Genomic DNA, 17,439 nt, shown 5'->3' with positions numbered 1-17,439 from the left:
GTTCAAGCATATTAAAGATGCAATGGGTAAGTTTGGGCAAGACATGACACACACAATTGTATTTGTTTAATGAGCTCCTTATGTAAAAGAGGCTTCCTACGCAAACTTATGGAAGGATTTATCATAGGATACACATAACAAAAGAGGCTTTCTACATGAGCTCCTTATGCAAAAGAGGATTCTTACACAACTAAATCAAAGGATTTATCATAGGATACACACAACAAAATTGTATGATTCCATCATTAAAACACATCCTTAAAAGCACAAATGCATAAGCATCCATCATTGAAAAAAACACATAGAGTTTTGTAGGAAACAAAGGATTAGAGATAAAAAATTATAGAGGTTTCTCACAGAGGGTAGAGCACCATGGCTAAAAAGAGGAGACAAGCACAAAAACACAGGTGTTTCGGCATTGACCTCTCCCACAGTTATTATGACAAAAGGTGTATGCATTTGCAAATTGTACAAGCTTACATTTTCGTAGTAGTGGCAACAACCATCAAGAGGTCGGCATGATGTTCATCCAAAAGAGAGTTGGCATATTTTCATAAATTTGACAAGTGGTTGCTCTTGCATCGCTTAAACCTACCCTAGATTTGGAGAAGTGTTTGGCAGCTATGTTTCTTGACATTACCAGAGGGTCTGGATAAGGTAACATACAAGATAGAGTTAAGGAGTCACATCGGTAATAGCACAAGCACTTTGCCAAAGATGCAGGAAGATACGCCGAACATGGACTTTGGTAGCAGTTTGTGTATGATGCATAGGTTACTATGCTTCATGATGAGAGAGAGAGAGAGAGAGAGAGAGAGAGAGAGAGAACATTATTGTTGATACACTATTTGTTCATTACAAACACTTTTAGTAGTGAGACTCTTCTCTAACCTCCGGTTATTATTCTCAACCTTAAACCAACACTAACCTCCTTACATCAACCTTATGGGTTTTTGAACTGCCTTGAAACTGTAGAGGTGTTCGCGACTGTGGAGCTTTCGGTTGTGGGCGATGGCGCCTCCTTCAAGGTTCTCCATGGCCTTGGCATCCACCGTGTGCGAGCTGCACCAGCCCAATCCTGCGTCCCCCACCATCACCCTCACTACCTCTGCGTGGGATCCCCACTCGCACCGCTTCTCTCCACCCTTACACCAGCGCTTGCCCCTCTCAGGTACCCCCGAAGGAAACCCTGGCAGGCAGTATTTACCTTCTATACCAAATTTACCAAGCTTTGCTTTTTTGAACAGGTGAAGTGGAGCTCCTTGCTGCGGGTGTCGTACAAAACTATATCTTCGGAGAGTACGCACATTGATAACCAAATTCATTTATATTGCTGGAATGGTATCATGTAGATTGATGAGTTATGTACGTACTTATGTATGCATGCAGGCATACATATGTATGCGTGTCTAATGATGAATGCTTCTAACATCATATCAACGGTTATCATTTGTATTGATGAATGGTGCTTTACATTGGGTGGCCTTAACCTGAGGGTCCACTCCAGGAGTGATCAAGTCTCCTTTTTGATTGCCTAATCATGCATTGACAGATTGCGTACTTATTTTTGTAGGTCTCAACTCCATGTAGTTGTAAGAAAAGGGTCATCATTATTGATTGGATGCGTCAACGTCGACATGCTCGATTTCCAAGTGCTGGTGGAAGTGGAGTTGCCAGCTGAGGGGCAGCTAAATGAGTGCATCAAATCCCAATGGGCAATTGAAGGTTAGACTTCCAAACATTTGAAACATTGCTTGTTAAGTAAACAAAGCCTGACCTCTTTAGTGCTAGTCGCGGTCACTACTTAGTTCGAGGAATTGATCTGAGCTTGGCACATTATATTATAGTTTTTTATATATACTTTTGTTAAGTAAACAAAGCCTGACCTCTTTAGTGCTAGTCGCGGTCACTACTTAGTTCGAGGAATTGATCTGAGCTCGGCACATTATATTATAGTTTTTTATATATACTCATGTCCCCATTTTCATGCATCGACAACATTAGAATGTATGTTGTTGCACATAGCCCATGCCGTGTGTGATAAGGTATCTTAGTGATGGATTGTGTGCTTGCTTATGTTTGTCAAAAACATTATTGGGCAATATGGCAATATTTCTCTGTTAATCTTCAGATGATGGTGCACTGTGTTTGCAGGGTGTTGGTTGTTAGATGGACCTGTATTCGTGGCTCAAAAAGGCAGGAAGTTTGTGATTGTTCACACTTTGGTTTGCGAGAAATTACTATGCTCAGATACTTCTGTAGACACAGATCAGCCTGACGACAGATTTTGGAATGGATATGTGCTCAACCTTGAAGGCATTGGTAACAACAAGGGAGTGAGAACTATTTACTGTGGTGAATTGAAGGCTTTTGCAGAACCAGATTTGCTTCTAAGCATCCAATTTCCCTGTGGGGTTGACTTTGAATTGATGCCTTCTCACAGGTTGAGTGCTATGAATGTTACCTTTTTTTTAATTTTGAAGCTCCTGGTTCTCCCTGCAACCTTGCAAGAAGTAACCCCCAACTCCCCTCGGTTTTGTCTTGCATGCCTTCCTTTGTCAGAATGCACAGCGGAAGACTAAGGCACGTAGGAGATGCATCACCATCGAGCTCCACAAACACCCCCAGCGGGCACTGCAGCATCCCTCCACCGGGCTTCCATCTCCCGGTGAGCAGCCTCCCAAAACACCGGCCGGAGGAGATGATTATGACAAGGTGCCACTCTAGCCTATATATGGCTCTTCAACTTCCCATGCTTCCACTTATGGGATAATCCAAGGCACCTTCTAGCCATACATCACACGCTCGAAATCGCCAACCTTCCAACACCCTCCCTCGATTTGAGCTCCGCAAGCCACCGAGGCGCGAGGGGGTCGCTCAGGATCACACACGCCCGGGCTCTGATACCATGTCAGAATGCGTCTCTGTCAGAATGCGCAGCAGAAGACTAAGGCATGTAGCGGACACATCACCATCGAGCTCCACAAACACCCCCAACGGGCACTGCAGCATCCCTCCACCGGGCTCCCATCTCCCGGTGAGCTACCTCCCAAAACACCGGCCGGAGGAGATGATTATGACAAGGTGCCACTCTAATCTATATATGGCTCTTCGACTTCCCATGCTTCCACTTATGGGATAATCCAAGGCACCTTCTAGCCATAGATCACACGCTCGAAATCGCCAACCTTCCAATATCCCCGCCCCTTGCGGGCACCTCTATTGCCGCCTGGTGAAACAAGAGCCCACCTCACAGGGCTCTTCCTTCGAGGACGAATGCGAGTTCTTCTCTTACTCGAGTCTTCGTATGCAACCATAAAACCAAGATGTCTGGCCGCCTTTGCGACCTCCACATGATGTCACCAATGTCATGCATCACGATCCACAAGGAGTCGACTTCCTCTCCTCGTAGGTTGTGCTACCTCCTTTGGTCGATGATACCATGGCAAGTACACAAGTAATGCTGATATGTAAAACTTGCATAGGCACCGTTGTCCAAGTACACTCCTCATGGTGGCAACTTGTTCTCAATATTGCATGCACAATAATCACGTGCATGCGGTTGCTCATTCTGTAGTTTCCAAAGTAAAACTCTTCTTTTTTTCTTTAATTCCTCCAAGAATTTTGCACTCATGCCTAGGCTCATGGACAATTCCAATGCTCCTGTTAGAAAGTGCACCAACTTGCAAATAGTAACTTCCGAGTGATACTCATAGATCAATCTGTGATCCAGTGCCAAGACATTTTCCAAGGCCTCAATCAACAGCTTCTTGCTTGATTTTGACCTTGAATCAAACAAAACTTTGTTAAGCGGCATCCTCGGACAAGAATTAACGCATAGGTCGTACTTTGCATCTCATAATTCTCAACTCATGTGCATTTGCTAATCCTGATGCTCATAGAAATGCATATCTCATTAGCAAATATACGGGCAGATTTAGCGCGGATTTTGCAGCCCTACAATCTCCCAAAAGTGCCCAAGACATAGCCCAATGGTTGGGACACCTTTTGGGCATAGTTTGGACACGAAATATGACTTTTTGGACAATGTTTTGTTGGACACATAGGCAAAACTGTCTTGATTACGAATTCATACCTTTTTCCTATAAATAGGATCATTAGGCATTCATTAGAATCATCATTCAAAGAAGGGTGCTTTAAGAGAGTGGGAACCTGGAGAGTTAATCCACTCGTGCTGATTGCATGGTCGAGTACGTGGGGCGCGTGGCTGGTGTATGTCGTGCATGCAGGTCTTTGGGCCTTAGGAATGGACGACGCTTGGGTGTCTGGGGGGGAATGAGGCTTGGGCGCATGAGGAGGTGCGCGACTCGGGTGATTGGGAGCAGGACGACCTCGATGCCATGAAGGGTTGTTCCCCGTGAGCTTGAAGATGAAGCCAAGGATGCGAGGAGGAAGCATCCAGATTGGATCGCAGCCAGATTAAGCCCTAGGCTTCCGTCAGGACAGCTTGCTAGGTCTAAGGTATGTGCAAGGGTCTCTGCTGATTTGGTAAGAAGGCAGATAAATCTTTTCTCAATGTGCAGCGTGATTGTTTTCTGTCCAGGTAGACCACCTTCTAAAATAGAACTCAAAAGATGGTTACAAGAGGACATTTTTCATGAAAAGGTGGTGTCACAGATGTTTTGCCTTGGAAAGGGTTTTTTAATGTCCTTTTCACCAAGGGACATGCTGTCTTTGAACTCTTTGCTAGAGCTCCTCTGTTTATGGGCCAAAAGCTAGTACGCGCATTACCTTTTGACCCTCTCTTTGATGTTAACAAAAGCCTAAAAGAAGCTTGCCCTGTGTGGGTTGAGCTAGTCGGCCTCCCTCCCTGGCTCCGGCTGGCACTTGGTGATCTAGCCAATTCTTTGGGCCCGACTTTGCACATCCCGAAAGAGGAAGACTCGAGTCGTCAAGCGAACAACGTATGCATTACCTGGAATACTAGGATCGAGACCCCGAAATCTATGGAAGTGGATTTGGGTGAACTAGGAAAAATAGAATTGGCTTTGAAGTTTGGCTCCTTTCTAGGGGCATGCTTTAAGTGCGGGGGCTTCGGCCACATAGTTGGGTTTTGAAGGAGCGGATCTCAGGATAAGGTTAGCAGCGGATAGGAAAAAGAAGTAGTTGACACAGGGGGGGATATGAAAATGGATAAGGTTGAGACTGTTGAGAATTTGAGGAAAGAAGAGAAAGGTAAAGGTTTATTGGATGTTCAGGGAAGTGGACAAGCCAAAGGTGGGTGGACCAAAGTAACTGATAAGACCAAGAGTAAATCTAGCCTTAGGCTAGCTAAGGAGGAATCTAGGAGGACTCAGAATAGACGTGTAATCAAAGATGAGGGTTGTAACACGTGGAAGCTCTGGGGTCTTCTTTCAGCCCTAAACACTACTGGAAACATGCTGATGCAAAACGCAGACATGAAGAGAGAGTAGAGAGAGAGATATGCTGGAAATTCAGTATATTCCTATGGGACAAAAAGGTACCTAATCCTGCAGCCCTAGGTTGCCTTCATACAAAAGGTGATAGACACCAAAATCTGTCCCTACTTGGACCCATTCCCTTAAGGAATGAATCAATCATTGAGGAGCACCTCTTGCCTATTTATAGTCTTCTTGAATACATGGCATACTGGCCGATTGCTGTTCGGCGAGCCTGCGGTGCATTAAATGCTTCTAACGCTGTCCGATTGGTTATTCCTCCACATAAACTGAAGCGCCTTGCATCCGACAGCAACTCTGGTTCAGCCGACTCCAACTGGCTCAGCCGACAGATCATCTGCAGCCGAAAACCTCTTCCAACGTAGCCGCCAGGTCCTATGACAGCATCTCCCATGTCTTCCATGCTCCAAGTCCACACTACTGCCAAAATAGCAATGTGTGCTCCAACTTCTGGTTCTAATGATGTTTTTCTTGGCTGCCCCTTCTGGATTAGCCTCGAGAATGTACATGGGCAAGCATGCACATGACATCCGCCTTTGCTAAACTTGATGACGGGATTCCAACCTTTTCCTTGGATGACTGTCATCATCCCAATCTTTTCCCGAAGTCCCTCTGTCATCCATCCATCTCTGGCAACCCTTTTCTCTGAAAGTCCGGCCCGGTCTCCAAAACCACTCTGACTCTGAATAAAATCTATGCATCTGTTCCCTCCAGTCCCCAATCCATTCTTGCCCTGACTCTGAACACTCTCTTGGTCTTCATTCCTGAGAAATGAATTTGGCACTCTCACATCACCCCTTGGAGGATAATCCTCCCTTGGGACTGTTGCCCGAGAACCTATCTGGCTCACAGGACTGCCATCCCCTCTGGCTTTGTGGAACACCACCAACAAACCTCCTGGGAGCTCTTCCCGATCCTGTGTTCCTTGCCTTGGGCTTCGTATCCGTGTACTTTCCTGTACCTTGGACTTGTACACCATCATATGGAACTGATTCAGTGTTTAGCTTTGCTGAGCCTGATGCTCTGATACCAATGTAACATGCGGAAGCTTTGGGGGTCTTCTTTCAGCCCTAAACACTACTGGAAACATGCTGATGCAAAACGCAGACATGAAGAGAGGGTAGAGAGAGAGAGATATGCTGGAAATTCAGTATATTCCTATGGTACAAAAAGGTACCTAATTCTGTAGCCCTAGGTTGCCTTCATACAAAAGGTGATAGACACCAAAATCTGTCCCTACTTGGACCCATTCCCTTAAGGAATGAATCAATCATTGAGGAGCACCTCTTGCCTATTTATAGTCTTCTTGAATACATGGCATACTGGCCGACTGCTGGTCGGCCAACCTACAGTGCATTAAATGCTTCTAACGCTGTCCGACTGGTTATTCCTCCACATAAACTGAAGCGCCCTGCATCTGACAGCAACTCTGGTTCAGCCGACTCCAACTGGCTCAGCCGACAGATCACTGCAGCTGACAGCCTCTTCCAATGCAGCCACCAGGTCCTATGACAACATCTCCCATGTCTTCCATGCTCCAAGTCCACACTACTGCCAAAACAGCACTGTGTGCTCCAACTTCTGGTTCTAATGATGTTTTTCTTGGCTGCCCCTTCTGGATTAGCCCTGAGAATGTACATGGGCAAGCATGCACATGACAAGGGTGCTAGTAAATCCCCTAGTGATCTTAGTCCTTTGATTACTCTAATCCTTTCAGTCCCCTTGGAAGAGCTGATAGTGAGACATCTTCTATTGAAAGATTTAATTGGCAAGTTGAAAAAGCCTGGAAAGACTCCTGGAAATTAGCCCCTGATGAGGGAGGTAACGAGAAAGTAGAGATAGTCCGAGAAACTACCTTGTCATGAATAATGAGGAGGAGGTTATGGGCTGCACTTGGAATGTGAAAGGTATCAAAGATAGGAAGAAAAATGAAACCTTTTGGAGTCTAGTAAAAGAATGGGGGCTTTCCATCCTAGCTATCCAAGAACATAACATCTTTGGGTTGAAGGTGGTTAGGAGAGAGTTGCAAAGATTGGGTAGTGTTATATAGGAGGGTTGGAGGTGGATATAGTGGTGTGATGACCATCATTAAGAAATCCTTGAAACCTTGCTTAGTTGCTAATCACCTTAAGGGTAGGGCCTTGGTTGTGGAGATCCAGATTAGGGGAGAGAGAGTCTGGGTTGTGAACATCTATGGAGCTCATAATCATAAAGAGAGGGGGGGTCCGTGGGATTCGTTATCTGCTCTAAATATCCAAGGACCTTGCATTCTGATGGGAGACTTTAACATGGTTGAAAAACTCTTTGATAGATGTGGGGGGAGTACCATCTTGACGGGCCAGGAAAAAAAGAAGTGGGAAGAGTTGAGGGGTAAAATGGGACTTGTTGATGGGTGGAGCTTGGGGGATTGGGGAGTTGACCCTGGCCATACCTGCTTCAGTGTACAATATTTTGGTTCCTCTTCCAGAATTGATAGGGTCTTTAGCCAACAGGCAACTTGGGTTCCCCACACCTTAAAGCTGGAAATTGACAGCTCCTCTGCCCTCTCTGACCACATGCCTTTAAAGTGGGAATGGCATGTGAAAGATTGGGAGGAGGAAAAATTGAACCAATTTCCCACTAGGAAATTGAGGGTCAACAACTCTTTGCTCAAAGATGAGCTATTCATTTTCTATATTGAAGATACCATTGGTAAACTAAGGAGGAGAGGCAACAACGAAGGAGCTTGGAGGTCTTTTGCCAATGATATGCAGGTCATTATTAGGAGGGTGGGGAAACTCAGAGCTTATGAGAGAAAGCAAGAGAGGAAAAGATGGAGTGATCAATTAGAAACTCTACAAAAGAAAAGACAATTGGGCAAACTTACTGAGGATGAGAAGTGTTCACATCTCCCATGCCTTGCGGATTGCGATTGGCCAAATACGGGTTTCATCCCACTACTTGAGAGTGGAGACAGGTAGAGCGGAGTGCGTCTTGAGCTCATATGGAGACCTAGAGAGGAGAGGATCCATTGATTATGCCACACAGAGGTTGAGATAGAGGAACATTACATATGCCGTTGCTGCCTAGTATACTATGAGATCCGTGGGAGGTTTCACTATTTGTTTCTTGAGGGATTTGGTCCACTCTCTAGGATCATTGACTTCTCGGACTAGCGTTGTGTAGGGCTCTTCCTATTGGAGCTCTGCAGACACAAGGACACTTTCTTGAGAGATCTTTGGCCCCAACCACCCTGACCCCTCCCTTGCCAACCAACCATCACTAGTTTCTTCCAGACCTAGGAGGTTAAGATCGTCCCATACCTCCTCAGCGGCTTTGTTGAGATCCACGAGGTGAATGTAGTTGTTTTCGACGGAGAGGCCCATGATGGTGAGAGCTCGATCATTTTTTCACTCCATGCTATGACAATCGGAGATGTGTCGGTGCCTTCCGCGGTTTCGGTTCAGTGCCGTTGACTGCTCTCTGCACGTTGTATTGCATGAAGATAAGACGGATTTTTGTCTTCCATGTTGTGAAATTGGTGCCGTTAGATTTTTCGATGGTGGTGAGCGATGAGGCAAGGCAAGGCTGATCCACGGTTGTTGTGCAGGTGCGGATCGTCCACGTTCGCCGCACTAACAAGAGCAGACAGTAGAGCTGGGAGAACCTGTGGAATTCAAGAGGCTACTGAGGCGATGTAGCACAGGGGGGGCAAGAGGAGGAATGCACGCGAGGCAAAAGGCTACAGTAGAAGGTCGCGAGTGCTGCAACAGCAGCAGAAGAGGATGTGTAGAGGGCTGTAGTAGTTGAAGACGGATCGCGAAGGTGGCAAGCGCGAATAGAAGGCAGGTCGCACTCACGTTAGGTGGAAGCCGGCATGCACAGGAGGGTGGAACACTGGCGGCGGCGAAGGCCAGGTGGTCACTAGTGCACTAGCAACGTTGCTGGGGACGAACAGCAGGGGTTGAGCAAGGCAAAAGAAGTAGATGGTTGGTGGCGGTTGTTCACTAGCCATTACAACCATCCAAAACTAACAAAGGGTGCGTAGTTAGAATGCATTTGGAGAGGGTAGCTCTGAGATTTAGAAGAAGCTGTCGACTTGCTCTGATACCAATGTTGGGGCAGAGAAAACCTTCTTACTCATTGAGCTATGGCGGGTGCAGCTCAATGTCAGCCATGATGAAAGAGAGAGAGAGAAAGAGAAATAGAAAGAAAGAAAGATATATTAAGCGTCTACTAAAGACCCAATGGGCCTATGAGACCAAAGTGATACAATAATGTCCATGGCATATCTCATCATGGAATGGAAAATAAAACAGAAACAAAACATGAACATATCTATCTCACTGGGGAGATACAAAACTGTCCATGGAAGTTCATCATGGAATGCTAGAAACATAGAAACATGAGAGTAGCATTAGCCCCCAATAGATGGTATACCACTCTCCAAAATATCAAGCATGGGGCTAATGAGTATGGCCGAGAGATCTTCCTTAGCGATGTCACGTGGAAAGGTAGCTTGATGGCGGTGGAGCATGTCCTCGATATGAAGTTGATGAGGGGTCGTGGCCGACGGCCGGGGGCGTCGGGCACACAGGAGTGCAGAGGCCGTGTCCGAGGTAACTCCTCTCGAGCGAGGTGCGTCCGGAGTAGCTCGAGGTGGGTCCACAAGATCCACTGTATTGGTGTCCACCTCTTGGGTTTGGAAAAAACTGGTGATGGTTGGCTGGCGAGGGAGGGGGCGGGGTGGCTAGGGTCGAAGCTCTCTCAAGAAAGTGTCCTTGTGTCTGCGGAGCTCAAGTAGGAAGAGGCCTAGGCAATGGGGGAAGTCAATAATGATCCAAGAGAGAGAGAGAGAGAGAGAAAGTTGTATTAACGTCTTCAAAAGGCCAAAATGACCTATGAGACCAAAAGGTTACATCATATCCATGAAGTACATCATATCCATGAGGTACATCATCTTGGGTACAAAATAGTAATAAAGAAAGATAACAAAAATTTAGAACTATAAAATCTGATCTAGGTACATGAGCAGAGAGCTCTCATATCACCCTAATACATCCCTCATCGGCCGCTGTGACATGGTGCCCAAGGTGGTAAAACTGAGCCGGCGCGAGAAGGTCCTGCGATGATGGGAGATGATGGCTCGGATCCTCCTGGGGTGGCGTGGCCGTGGGTGAGGGCCATGGGGTCTGGGGCGTCGAGCTCTGCATAGCTTAGTGGCTCTGTTGAGTGTCACACCTCTCGGCCAAGCTCTTGTACTAGCCTGTGGTCCGGGTATGGTGGGTGGATCGGCCGCTGGTCTAGAAAGTCAGTGAGAGCTCTCTGTGCTGGTCCTCGCAGTGGAACCTCCCCTGAATCTCATAGTATACAGGGCATCGACATATGTAATGATCCTCTGTCTCGGGCTCTGTGTGACAGAGTTGACATATCCTATCCTCTGGTGCGGCCGCCCTGGGCCCATATTTGGCAGTCTCCACTCTCAGCTGGTGGGACGAGGTGCGGATCTGGCTGATTGCACATCTCACCCCAAAAGATAGGTGTGTGTCTATGTAGCGTGGGCGGATGATGAAGCCAGGCATAGGAGGTGATCTCTGTAGAAGGCCATCTTCGTCCCCGGTGGGCGACTAGGTGAACTCCATGTGCTCTGAGATCCAGTTTGACAATGTCATTCTTGATAACCCTGTTCCGCTTTGTGCGGTTGAGAGCAAAAGACGGGGCCTCTATGCTATACTGGAATGGGGGGAGTGCCTCCATCTGCATGCCGTGCATGCCAAACCAAGTGCCTACCTGTGCATACCAGCACTTTGTATCTCCTTGGAGTGTCAGCTGTCTTGAGGACTCCAGGGCTAGCTGGGGGTATCTATCTAGTGGAAGCTCCCATAGCCTGTGCCAGTATGTCACTGTCTGGAATAGAGCCTCTGTCACTATAGGTGCAGTTCCCATCTCTGTCCGCGCAATCTCATGTGGCACTGATGGCTTACTCCTAATCATGTGCGAGATCATCGCCACTAGGGCCCTCTCCATTGGCTTCCACCCATCATATACCTCCTCTGTATCTGTCTCGGCCGGCTCTCTCCATTGATGTAACACGTGGAAGCTCTGAGAGTCTTCTTTCAGCCCTAAACACCACCGAGAACATGCTGATGCAAAAACGCAGACAGAAGGGAGAGTAGAGAGAGAGATATGTTGGAAATTCAATATATTTCTGATGGTACAAAAAGGTACCTACATCTACAGCCCTAGGCTGCCTTCATGAAAAGGTGGTATACACCCAAAACAAATCCTAGTCTAAGACCCAACTCAAAGGAGTTGAATGAATAATACAATGAGCACCCTAAGCTATTTATAGCCCCTTTGGACACAAGGAGAACTGGCCGATTGCTGGTTGGCCAGCCTACTTGGCATATACTCCATAAAAGCTGGTCGGGAAGCCCTGTTCTCCATAAACGCTGAAGCGCTTGCTGCAGCCGCCAAATCTGGTACAGCCGACTCCCTGGTCATGTAGCCGACAGCACCCTTTCCTTGTTTTTCCATGCCTTGTTCCAAGTCCATCCTTGGCCCAAAACTGTAGCATGCTCCTAAACTCTGATCTTTTCTGGCTGCCCCTTCTGGACTAGCTCCAGAGAATGTCCATGGCATTTCATGCACATGACAATTGACGACTCTTGTGGTGTAAGTTGGGACCCCAGATGGGGTCCCATACAGTAGTGCAGGTGTAACTAGAGTATCAAATAGCCAAAGCTTCGTCCTCGGCTCCTGAAACTGTATTTGTGAACATTGCCTCTCTAGCGAGCCAAGGGCTGCAGCCTGCATATCCCCTCATCAATCTAGCTTCGGCCGTCTTCCACATTGAGAACTGAGGTCCAGCAAAAGTGATCCCAAGGTATACATATGAGGTAACATACTCCACAGGCTCTCTACTGTATGTAAACTGTACTGCAGATCTACTTATCTGTCATGTGCAAACATTGCCATGGACATTCTCTAGAGCTAGTCCAGAAGGGGGCAGCCAGAAAAAGATCATTAAGACCAGGATTTGGAGCATAAGGTGCAGAAGTGGCAAGTTTGGACTTGGAGAAGGACTTGGTTGCTCTGTCGGCTGCATGACAGGGTGCTGTCGGCTGCTTACATGAGTTGTCGGCTGTACTAGAGGGCAAGGCGGCTGCAAGCGCATCACTACATGGATTTATGAACAGTCGGCTGGCTGACCAGCAGTTGGCCAGCACTCCATTGGTCCAAGGGCCTGTAAATAGGCACAGATGCTCATTGTGTTAGTCATTCTCTCCCTTGTGGAGTGGGTTAAGAACTAGGACTGTTTTGGTGTGCTACTCCTTTTCAAGAAGGCAGCCTATGGCTGTAGATTAGGGTACCTTTTTGTACTATATGAATATATGAATTTCCAGCTATCTCTCTCCATTGGTCATAAATCCCATGTTTGTGATGCGCTTGCAGCTGACAGCATCCCTGGTCCAGCCGACTCCTATCTGGTTCAGCCAACAGCCTCTGTGTGCAGCCGACAGCCTCTTCCAAGTCTTCCATGCCTTGCTCCAAGTCCAACACTGGCCCAAAACTGTAGCATGCTCCTAAATTCTGGTCTTAATGATCTTTTTCTGGCTGCCCCTTCTGGACTAGCTCCAGAGAATGTCCATGGCAATGCTTGCACATGACATTATCCATTGCGGGGAGGTGTTAAAGATCATGACCTTGGTCTTTCCAAGGTTCACAGTGAGGTCCCGGTCCTCACAAAAGGCCCGTAATGCATCCAAATGCCTTTGCAACCCCTTTGGTGAATCAGAAATCAGAACAATATCATCTGCATACAAGAGGATCAGTATCAAGACTCCTACTAAATGTGCTCCTGGTCCTCCTTGTTTGTCTATGTAATCCAAGATCTCGTCAATGTATAGACCAAATAGAGTAGGCGATAAGGGGCAGCCCTGCTTCACCCCAATAGTGCTATGTATGATCTCTAAGTAACCTCGTGGAGCCCGTACTCTGCCTGTGACTAACTCATAGAGTGTAATGATCCCCCAAAGCATTTCTGCTGGCACTCCCATATCCTGCAGTCTCCTCATCAGTTTGGCCTGTGGGACGGTATCAAAAGCCTTGCGGAAATCCACAAAGCAGTAATATATCCAATGCCCGAGTAATATATCCAATGCCCGCGTGAGCTCTCCCCTCCTCAATGATCCCCCATAGTGTAAAGATATGATCTAGTGTGGAGTGTCCTCTCTGGAAGCCTGCTTACCTTGGTGCTCTGAGTCTCTACTCCTCGGACCATCTAGTAAGCTCATGCTCCAAAATCGAACCATAAATCTTGGCCAAGGTGTGACCAATCATGATAGTCCTGTAGTTGTTGGGGTCCATGGGGTCACCTGCTTTCAAGATAGGTACAATAGTATTCGATGACTAGATCACATAGAGCCTTGTTAAACATGTGAACCGGTAAAGGGGCTAGCGTGTCCCTAGCATGAGAGAAATGCTCGGTGAGGAGTCCATCATGATCCTGTGCTCTCCCAGGCTGCATCCTATCAATACATCTCTCACCATGCTCAGGTGAAAGAAGGAAGAGTGTGGGGGATGGGGGAGAGGTGGCTGCTCGGGGGCACGGTAGAGAGAGGTGGCATAGGTGTGCCAGGTGAAGTAATCAGAGTCGGCAGATGATGATCTTGGAAGATCCTCTAGGCCTCCTTACAGTCCCTCCCAAGAAATATCTGGTATAGCTCCTGCTCAAGCCTGGCTAGGTAGCCTCTCTTCTTCCTCCGTGTGAGACGTCGGAAGATCACTCGCGCCTACTGGTGAGTGGTGGATCCTAGCACCACCTTCCGATGTAGACGGGCTCGGGTGTCATGACATTCCTCGTTGTACCAGCCATTCTGTGGGATAGTCCCTCCTGGTGATGTAGGGGTGCCTCTGGAGTGCAGGAAGGCGGCTGCAGTGGACGTATGGAGGGTGGCTGCAAGCTGTGTGGTAAGCTCATCAAGTGGGATGTGGGGGTCGAGGTCGGAGAGGATGCGGTAGATGTGATCAAAATAGATGGAAGAGGTCTCTCTAGTGAAGTTGTATCTCAGGTGGTGGCGGTGATGGGGCAAAGCAGGTGGTTGGGTGGTGTATTGGCATGTGAGGGAGAAGGCCAGGTATGCATGGTCAGCTGCAACACCGATGGGGCGAGGGGAGATGTCAAACTCCGGAATGAGTGGGATCAGAGAGGGATCCCAGTAGATAGTCCACTATACTAGCTCCATGTCCGAAGGGGTAGGAGGTGAAGGAGTTGGATCCAGGCCATTTGGCTAGGCCATTATAAATGGCTAGCCTATGAGCCCCGTTGAGGGCTAAGAGATACTCTCCATAGTCTGTGTGGGCAGCTGTATCTTGTGATGTCTGCTCCAGATCTGTACCCACCGTGTCAATCTCTTGGTACATGGGATCATCTGTCTGAAAGAAGGGTACCTGTGCACATGTGGTGCGGGCATTGAAGTCTCCAGCCAGGAGGATGTCCCTAGACTGGAAAACTTCATAAAGGGGCAGGTACGGGGATTCTCCATGGGTGGCATATTTAGAAGTGGAGGGTGCAAAGTAGCACACTGCAAGGTAGATGTCCCGGGCCCTCTCTGTCTGGATCCTCACCCACAAAAACCGTGCAGCCTCGTCCTGATACAACTAATGCAGCCTTTGTCTAGAGAGAGAGAGAGAGAGAGAGAAAGAAAGAAAGATATATTAACGTCTACGAGAGGCCAAAGTCGGCCTATGAGACAAAAAATAATACAACTGTGTTCTTCCGGTCATCGGAAGAAAAGAAACAAAAGAAAAAGTGTGCATGTGTCTGGATACAACTGTGAATCGAGAGAGAGAGAGAGAGAGAGAGAGAGAGAGAGAGAGAGAGAGAGAGATTTTATTAACGTCTTCCAAAAGACCGAACTCGGCCTATCAGACAAATCGGAGTACCTGTATGGGGTATCCTCTGTCATCCCAACAAAATGAAAAAGTACTGAATAAAAAAGCTGAATCTGGGTGTGCAGGGGATGGAGATCTATTACTAGGAGAATGCAAAGCTATATGCATAGAGTATACAATCATGATATGCAACCTAGCTAGCTCCATCCTGTACCATACTGGGGGTATAAAATGGTATACATCAGTGAAGGGGGTGTCCACAGCTCCCTGAAGAACATGCCTGGGTGTGCTCTGAAGCGAGCTAGTCGCTCCGCACCCTCTCTGTGAAACTGAGCTCTGATCTCTGTCATCTCTCTCTGGTATAGGCGTGGTGTCCGAAAGCCAGGTGTCCTCTGTCTCCTGCGGGTTCTAAGTGTCTCTGCTCTCTGGAGAGTAATTCCCTGCCGTGTAGGGGCTGGGAGGGGTATGGATCTCTGAAAAAATGTAGTAATCTGTGTCTGTCGCCCCCCCTCTGGAGCTGTTTGAGCCTGTAATAATGTCTCTCTGTGGCGCTGTATGTCTAGAATGTATCTCCCCAGTATGCGCTGGTCTGCTGTCTCAAAGATCTGGCGTAGGGAATGTGGCTCTCTGAATAAAATGGGATATCTCTCTCTGATGGCTGTATATGCTCTGCATCTGCATACATAATGCTCCTCACTCTCCACCTCCTCTCTGCACAATCTGCATACCCTCTCCTCTCGGGGGATCCGTGCTGCTCTGCCAGTCTCAATCTCCAATCGGTGTGATGAAACTCTGAGCTGACCAATAGCCACTCGGGAGCCGTGTGGTAAAAAGCCCTCCATGTATCTAGGCCTCTCTATAAATCCATCATCAGTGATACTCATGAAGTGATCTCTGTAGTATAGCATCTTTGGTGGAAGAGGCTGTGTAGGTGATATCCATGTCTCTCGTGTATAGAGCTGCCATAGATCCTGTCTCAATACTCTGTTCCTCTCACTATGAGAGAGACGGATATGTGGTGCATCCCTGTCATACTGGAATGGTGGTAGATGATCCATGTCTAGGCCATGCTGTGAGAACCAATGTGTGACCTGTGCATACCATGATCCTCTGTCTCCTGCCTCAGCCAACTGTCTAGATGCCTGAAAAGCTCTGTATGATAATCTGTCCTGTGGCATCTCTCTGAATCTGTCTAGCAGCCATATAGTCTGAAATATGGCCTCTACCATCATAGGAGGCGCAGCAAACTCTGCTCGGATAATGTCATGAGGTACTGACGGTTTGCTGCGTATCATGCGTGCCATCATGAGGGCCTGTGGTCTCTCTATCTGTGTCCACCAATGGGTAGCAAGGCCTGGCGCCCATACTGCTGCTCCATACATCAATGCCGGTGTGATTAATGTGTCAAATAGCCACCCCTTCGTCCGGGGCTCCTGAAAATGCGCCTGGTGGCACTGTCTCTCTAGCATAGCCAATGCTGCATATCCCCGTGTCAATCTAGCTCTGGCTGCTGAACCCATGGTAAAGCGTGTGGCTGTTGCAGAGAAGGTAACCCCTAGGTACACGTATGATGTCACCACCTCCACCTGGCATCCGGCGAGAGTGAATGTCAGCTGACTCCTGCCCTGTCTCGATGTATGAGAGACCATAACCTTGGTTTGTAAGACCCCTCTGTGTGCAGAAATCATGGAGTGCATGTAGATGCTGCTGTAGACCACCTGGGGACTCAGACACTAATACAATATCATCAGCATAGAGCATAATATGTACTGAGGTACCTGCTAAATCAACTCCATCTCCGCCTCCCCGTGTAATGAAGTCAGCCACCTCATCAATGTATAACCCAAATAGCGTGGGGGAAAGTGGGCATCCTTGCTTCACACCAATGGTGCTAGCAATAGTCTCGGACATACCTCCTGGACATCTGACTCGCCCAAAAACCTGCTCATATAATGCATAGATGCCCCATGTCATATCTGCTGGTATGCCAAGAGACTGCAGGCGCTGAAAGAGCCTCTCTCGTGGTACTGTGTCAAATGCCTTGCGGAAATCCACAAAGCAGCAATAGAGCTTTCTCTTCCTCACTCTGGCCTGATCAATCATACATCTCAAAGTGAATACA

General features: G+C 47.6%; 1 protein-coding gene across 1 annotated transcript in view; it reads left to right on the top strand.

The window, feature by feature from the left end:
- The first annotated feature begins 896 nt into the window (after positions 1-896).
- LOC147620166 (uncharacterized) overlaps positions 897-17,439 on the top strand; it is a 75,267-nt gene continuing 58,724 nt past the window's right edge. The window contains exons 1-4 of the mRNA XM_086772361.1: positions 897-1,171; positions 1,248-1,299; positions 1,574-1,725; positions 2,155-2,443. Of these exons, the coding sequence (XP_086628487.1) occupies positions 1,012-1,171; positions 1,248-1,299; positions 1,574-1,725; positions 2,155-2,443 (653 nt within the window). The 5' untranslated portion in view covers positions 897-1,011. The remainder of the gene's footprint in view (positions 1,172-1,247; positions 1,300-1,573; positions 1,726-2,154; positions 2,444-17,439) is intronic.

This window comes from Cibotium barometz, chromosome 32 (assembly GCF_041138505.1).
Source record: "Cibotium barometz isolate CiBa-2024 chromosome 32, ASM4113850v1, whole genome shotgun sequence".
In the NCBI taxonomy this organism is placed as follows: domain Eukaryota; kingdom Viridiplantae; phylum Streptophyta; class Polypodiopsida; order Cyatheales; family Cibotiaceae; genus Cibotium; species Cibotium barometz.
Note: the sequence above shows the minus strand (reverse complement) of the source record. Positions and strands in the feature narration are given on the sequence as shown.